The following is a 7,615-nucleotide window of genomic DNA, read 5'->3' on the forward strand; positions in this document are numbered from 1 at the left end:
GGCCATTGGCTAGAACTGTCCTGCTTATGTGTGGGGGTGATTGACTCCGTTCAGGGCTTATCTTCACTGCTCTCACGGCGGGATTTTATACAGTTCCCATATACGTCTTAGCTGACGTAATGTTGAGTTCCCGCCTCGAAAGGGAACGTCTCCGGTTACTATCGTAACCTCGGTTCCCTGAGAGGCGGGAACGAGACAATACGTTAGCCGCCGTGGTTGCTGTTTGATCAGCTGTGCTAGCGTTCAGTCGTAATTCTGACGTAATTTTTGCGCCCATGCAATTTATACTGTCCGCGATCCTGTCAGTATTTGCATGCTTCGCGTCAATTGGCCAGCTGCCCCAAGCTGGCGTTAGCCAATAAGATTTCAGCAAAAGTGGGAGAAGGGAGGAGTTCCCATATACGTCTTAGCTGACGTAATGTCTCGTTCCCGCCTCTCAGGGAACGGAGGTTACGATAGTAACCGGAGACGTTTTCCAATCTTTATAATCCAATTCAAGTATTTCACACCCTGTGTCTCTTAATAAATTGTGTTGCTTTCTTGAAAATCAATAAATGTGTTTACCTTTAAAATAGTTGTGTTTGAATCTTTTCATGGCACTTATACTGTTATACTACTGTTGTTCTCTTGTTGGTCTGATTGCTTCTATTGTTCTCATTTGTAAGTCGCTTTGGATAAAAGCGTCTGCTAAATCAGTGGTTCCCAAACTGGGGAGGTATTGCAGGGGGGGCGCGGCACGGCTACGGCTTCCCGGGTTAGTTACAATGCTAGCATAACAGCATGGACAAGTTTGTGACAGCGCTCCCAGCTAAACGCAAACCAGATGATGAATCTTCACCAAATGTAGCAACTTCAAAAGCAAAGACAAGAAAATATGACGAGGCATATCTCGCACTCGGCTTCACCAGCACAACAGTGGGTAAGGAGGAAAGACCACAGTGTGTTGTGTGTCTAAAAATACTAGCTTGCGACAGTCTGAAGCCGAACAAATTAAAACCCCACTTGGAGACAACACATCCCGAGCACAAAGACAAGCCGGTGGAGTTCTTCAGAAAAAAACTCACACAGTGTCGCGCACAGCAGAGTCGCTTTACTAAAGCAGCATCCCTGCCTGCAAATGCTCAACTCGCATCCTACAAAGTTGCCTACAGAGTTGCTCAGTGTAAAAAGCCACACACTATAGCCGAGGAATTAATACTTCCCTCTGCGATCGACATGGTCTCAACTATGATCAACGAAGCCACTGCCAGCAAGCTAAAGGCCATTCCTCTCTCAAACAATACTATCTCAAGGCGTATTTATGATATGTCAAAAGACATAGAAGAGCAGCTAAATGACAAGATACGGGACCGACGCTTTACTCTGCAGATGGATGAGGCGACTGACAGTAATAAAGACTGCTTATTGATAACATACGTCAGATTCATTGATGCCGATGATTTGAGGGAGGATTTGCTTTTCTGCAAACAAGTGACGAGCAGAGCCACTGCAGACGAACTGTTTAAAATAATTGACACTTACTTGAGAGAGGCCGATCTGAAATGGGAGGACTGTGTGGGGATCTGCACAGACGGGGCTCAGGCCATGGCTGGGAGAAGAGGGGGGCTGCAAGCGCTCATCAAGCGCATCTCCCCTAACGTGCAGTGGACACACTGTATGATACACCGAGAGGCGCTGGCGTCTAAACAGCTGAGTCCCGACCTGCACGATGTTATGACGGATGTCATCACTACAGTGAACTACATTAAAACACGACCTGTCAAAGCACGTATTTTCTCTGCACTGTGTGAGGAAATGGGCTCCGACCACACAGCTGTTCTGTTTCACAGCGAGTCCCGATGGCTGTCACGTGGGAAGGTTTTATCCAGGGTCTTTGAACTGCGGGATGAGATCCGCATCTTTTTGGAGGAGGAGGAAAATGAACTTGCCCACAAGTTTAACAACAACAAGTTCCTCATGAAACTTGCGTACCTCACTGACATATTTCAAAAACTCAATGAGCTAAATCTGCAGATGCAGGGCAGCAACACACACCTTCCACATCTGGCAGATAAAATCACATCATTCACAAGAAAGCTTGAGATGTGGGAGCAGCGAGTTACAGAGGGAAATATAGACTCGTTTGAGAACCTGAAGTCATTCATTGAGGTCAACAAGCTGCAGAACACAGTGATCCCATGCATGAAAGCTCACATCTCTGCCCTCCAAAAGCATTTCCAGAGGTACTTCCCAGTGCAGGATCCTACACAATATGACTGGATCCGAGACCCCTTCAGTGCAACACCACCTGTTGAATTCAGCACTACAGAGAATGAACAGTTCATTGATGTCACCTCTGATTCAACAATGAGGCTTGAGTTTAAGTCTAAGACACTAGCTGCATTTTGGATTGGAGTGGAGAAAGATTTCCCACTGCTAGGTAAAAGAGCTCTGGCCACACTCCTTCCATTTGCCACGTCTTACCTATGTGAGATAGGTTTTTCTGCTGTGGCCTCCATCAAGACTAAATACAGATCAAAGCTGGACATTGAAAATGAACTAAGAGTAGCAGTCTCACAGCTGCAACCCCAATTTGAGAAGATCTGCAGCATGAAGCAAGCCCACACCAGTCACTGAAAAGATGTGGACATTAAGGTGCAGTTTTTGCAGAGTTAAATGTTCAGGATTTTCTTCAGAGAGCTGGTAAAGTGTAAAAGGCCACTTTCATGCAGGAATGGAGTTTATAAGAAGATGTGTTGAAAGCCATGAACACCATTACATGGTAAAATTATATGATACATGATGCAGTGTCACTTTTAATAATTGTGAAGGTGATTTGTCTTTTTTTTTTTTTTTTTTTTGTTCAGGAAGAAGTTGCCATTTTGTATGACTTACAATGTTAAGTAAAGTCCAGTGGAGTTTAGAAACAAAGGATTTGTATGTTTGTGTCAGTGTGGGGGGGCTCGAAAATATTCTTATCTTCAGAAAGGGGGGCCCTGCAGAAAAAGTTTGGGAACCACTGTGCTAAATGATTAAATGTTAACATGTTAAATGTTAAGATCATAACCTTCCCAAAGCTCAAGTGCAGATTCACTGACCTTGGTACTGAAGATGACCAAAAGGGTAAGTACATCGCTGCTGGAGAAGGCCATGCTGCTGTTCCGTCCACAAAAGTTTTTGGAAGGGATTTCAACCTTCAGTGAAAGATTGCTTCAAATCTATTTGTTTTTTCAGCTTGGCAAAACGATGGGGAAGTGAGCCTAGGAAAAAGGTTGCTACTGAGAGCACATCCTACCCATAGGGCGGTGACGTGGAAATACTGATATACCCAGGGGGCAGTACTACATATGGAATGGGTCTCTGAGCCAGGTCCTACCATAGAGTAGCGATGGAACAGCTGCCAGAAGAGACTGACAGAGCAGGTCTGTCAAGGGTAGATACGGGTTTACCAAGAGGGAAGCCATACCGTGGAAGAATACACATATGGGATTACCAGTAGGGAATCAAGCCATATAGGCACCTAGCCATGTACAGGGGCTGACCGGGACTCCGGGCATAGTAACACCAGTACTGGGCCTGGCGACAGACTGCTCCACCAAGTCTGACTGCAGAGGGTGCTGGAGGATGCTCAACCAGGGTACGCCAACCGGGGAACTCTACTGGGAGAAAAAAGGTCCTCGCATCCCCGTGTGTGGGGGAAGGGCGCAGCAAGCATGACAATGAGCCAGTTCTTCTTGCCAAATACCTGTTATCCAACACAAAGTAAGAAACTGGCTCTACAAAAAGGTTGTAAAACCTCGCGAAGGTGTTAGGTATCGCCCAGCAAGCAGCTCGACAGATGTCTGCCAGAGAGGAGTCAGCGCATAGGAGGAGGCAACACCTCACCCCCAGCGGGCATGGCTCACCATGAGAATGGTACGCCAAGGCGATGGCATCCACTATCCAGTGGGCCAGCCTCTTCTTGGAGACAGCGTTTCCTCTCTGCTGACCCCCAAACAGACCAGGAGCTGCTCAGAGCAACAAAAAGAAAAGAAAACCACCCGGACCCTCTGGGGGAAGGAGTGGCGCTGTCTCCACCACCTTTTGAAGATCAGTCTCCCACAACTCCAAGATGTCCCTGTCAGGGATAACTTGTTGTCTTCGTGGATGATTTCGTGGTGTGACACTGGGGCCTCTGCTCTCCTGCACGAGGCTCGACGCGCCGGTTTTGAAGAACTCTCAGGGCGGGGCGCAGCCAGTGTGGAGGATGCAGGGGGTTGCCCACAGTGATGAGCAGGCTGAGACACTGCCCATGATGGAAGGGTGGCAGCTGGTGGACAAAGTCCTTGATAGTGTCGCCTAACAGGCCCGCCTGGGAGATGGGAACATTGAGAAAGCGAGCTTTGTCGACATCTCTCTTCTTGGCCAGGTTTAGCCAGAGATGGCGGTCCTGGATCACTAACATGGACATCGCCTTCCTGAGGGACCGTACCATGACTTTCGATGCCTGTAAGGCAAAGTCAGTCGACATGTGCAGCTCCTGCATCAACCTCGGGGCAGTACCACCGTTGTGCATTGCTTTTAGCACCTTGGCTTCATGTACCTGCAGGATTGCCATTGCATGCAGGGCAGAGGCAGCTTGTCCAGCAGCACTGTAAGCTTTGGCAGCGAGAGCTTACAGGCTTTGGATGACAGACGCGGACAAATCCTCCATGTTGCGCCGTTTTGCGTACTGCCACTCTCTCCACTTGGGGAATGTCCACGTAGCCCCTGGCTGCCCCAACATCAAGGGTTGTGAGGATGAAAGATGGGGTAACAGGTAAATGGGGTGTCATCTCATTTATCATCAGTAAAATATGGAGTGCCACAAGGATCCGTCCTAGGTCCCCTTCTATTTTCAATATACATGTTGCCCCTTGGTAATATTATTAGAAAATACGGAATTAGCTTCCACTGTTATGCTGATGATACTCAGCTATATATCTCAACGAGACCAGATGAAACTTCCCAATTATCTAAGCTAACAGAGTGTGTTAAAAATGTAAAAGATTGGATGATAAATAATTTTCTCCAATTAAATTCGGATAAGACAGAGATATTAATTATTGGACCAAAAAACACCACACAGAATCTTGTAGATTACAATCTGCAGCTAGACGGATGTACTGTTACTTCCTCTACAGTCAGAAATCTGGGTGTTATATTGGACAGCAAATTGTCTTTTGAAAATCATATTTCCAATGTTACAAAAACTGCATTCTTCCATCTTAGAAACATTGCCAAGCTACGAAACATGTTATCTGTTTCTGATGCAGAAAAGCTAGTTCATGCATTTATGACCTCTAGACTGGACTATTGTAATGGACTTCTAGGTGGTTGTCCTGCTTCATCAATAAACAAGCTACAGGTAGTCCAAAATGCAGCAGCTAGAGTCCTTACGAGGTCAAGAAAATATGATCATATTACCCCAATTTTACAGTCTCTGCACTGGCTACCTATTAAGTTCCGTATCAGTTACAAATTATCATTACTTACCTATAAGGCCCTAAATGGTTTAGCTCCTGCGTACCTAACTAGCCTTCTACCACGCTACAACCCATAACGCACCCTAAGGTCACAAAACGCTGGACTTTTGGTAGTTCCTAGGATAGCAAAGTCCACTAAAGGAGGTAGAGCTTTTTCACATTTGGCTCCCAAACTCTGGAATAGCCTTCCTGATAATGTTCGGGGTTCAGACACACTCTCTCTGTTTAAATCAAGATTAAAAAACGCATCTCTTTCGCCAAGCATTCGAATAATGTATCTCTTAAATTGTGAGTGTAGTTGCATCTGCATTTTTATTCTTTAGCTTGGGTTAAACTAATTTTACTTTGTTGGATCAGCAGCTATGCTAATGATGTCTCTATTTTGTTTCTATGTTTTGCCACGGGATTTACATCCCGTGGTAACTAGGATTTACACAAGCTCCAGTCTGGATCCAGAACACCTGAGAAGAGATGATAATGACCCTCAGAGGACCCCAGATGATCCTAACCTTGAATCAACAAACAGAACAAACAATAATTGCTACATGTGTGACTGCATCATATAATTACTATTAATTAATAATATTGATAGTTCATCGTCTGACTACGTCTTGTATTATTATTATTATTTTTTATTTTTTCTAAAATCCTGTCAAACGTGCACAAACTACTAGCTACTACTAAATATTAAAAACATAATTTTCTGTAAAGTTGCTTTGTAACGATTTGTATTGTAAAAAGCGCTATACAAATAAACTTGAATTGAATTGAATTGAAAGAGGGGATGAGCAGCTTCTGGCTTTAAAAGGGGCCATCCACAACTTCGTCACCTCTTCATGCACCTCTAGGAAAAAAGGAACCGGAGCAGGGCGCGGTTGTGAGCCATGCTCAATGCCAGGAAACCAATAATCCATGTAGTCACCTCCAGCCCGATGCTCACGGCTGCCCGGGCAAGCATGGCTGATTTATCGTGCAGCCTTGCTAGTTGATCACAAAGTACAAAGTACATGAGGAAAACTAGGATGCCCGGTGTATTCAAAGCGCCACCATTACTGTCTGGAGAATGGAATGGTGGAATGGTGGAATGATGCGCCTATGATTGGTTGAGCGGATATATCGCGTTCTGCAAAAAGGGAGAATGGTGTTTGTCATGCTTTGGAAAAAAAAGGGAGAAAACATGACCTAATAAATATGTGAATATCGCATTTTGCATAAAATTTTTAATAGAATTTTCAACTTATATATATATATATATATATATATATATTATATGGGAAGAGGTACCTCCCTGACTGTAATGTGATGTTAACGGTGCAGGTCTGACTAAAATCATCGTTTACCATTGCAATGTGAAGGAATACTTTCGAGCATACAAATGCCCAGTTTAACAGACTTTGTGGGCCTAAATTCAGTGAGTGAAAAGGGGAACTGAAGTTTACAGTACTGTAAGTTAGGTTTAAAGAAGGTTTGATTTTTTTTTCTTCAAAACTGTTCACAGATTGCTGTGCCTTAATTTAAAGCATTTTTTTTTCTACACTATAATATTATTGTGGTATTATTGATTTCAGATTTACCCTCAGATGTCATTTGCTGTTATTACAGTGGGGAATCGTCACAAGTCTCATTTCCACAGATTAGTTGTTTATAATGGTTTGGTTCAATGGAGTAAAATAAAAAAAATAATAGAAAATGTACTTACATTTCTTAACTTAAAGCTTGACTCAAAACTGCAATGTCCCACTTTATTAACTTTCTAAAGCATCAAATTAAATGGAAAAGACAAGTCCAAAAACACTAAAAACTTCAACTAGATTATACCTGTCATGCAAACATTCATATGAGCAATTTTAAACAGCATATTAGTTATTCTTTGAACACATTTTATTTTTGAACATTATTTTTTTTCTTTTATTATTCCATATCAAAATAAATAAATAAATAACATGGTTTCCACAAAAAATATTAGCAATAACATCTGTTTTGTGTCATGTGACACATGACTGGAGTAATGACTGCTGAAAATGGCTTTTTCATCACATCAATAAATTACAATTACAATAAATAAATAAAAATACTGTTATTACTGTATTTTGATTAAATAAATGCAGCATTTGGTAATCAAAGATGTTTCA

The 7,615-nt window shown here is 43.2% G+C and overlaps 1 protein-coding gene across 1 annotated transcript; it reads left to right on the forward strand.

Annotated features, from left to right (window-relative positions):
• The first annotated feature begins 780 nt into the window (after positions 1–780).
• LOC132111937 (zinc finger BED domain-containing protein 5-like) lies at positions 781–2,616 on the forward strand. Its single transcript, XM_059519545.1, has one exon. The coding sequence runs from the start codon at positions 781–783 to the stop codon at positions 2,614–2,616; it is 1,836 nt and encodes a 611-aa protein (XP_059375528.1).
• Positions 2,617–7,615: the final 4,999 nt, after the last annotated feature.

This window comes from Carassius carassius, chromosome 31, assembly GCF_963082965.1.
Source record: "Carassius carassius chromosome 31, fCarCar2.1, whole genome shotgun sequence".
In the NCBI taxonomy this organism is placed as follows: domain Eukaryota; kingdom Metazoa; phylum Chordata; class Actinopteri; order Cypriniformes; family Cyprinidae; genus Carassius; species Carassius carassius.

Coding starts and splice junctions, on each gene's coding strand:
- LOC132111937 (XM_059519545.1), top strand. CDS start 781: ATGGACAAGTTTGTGACAGCGCTCCCAGCTAAACGCAAACCAGATGAT.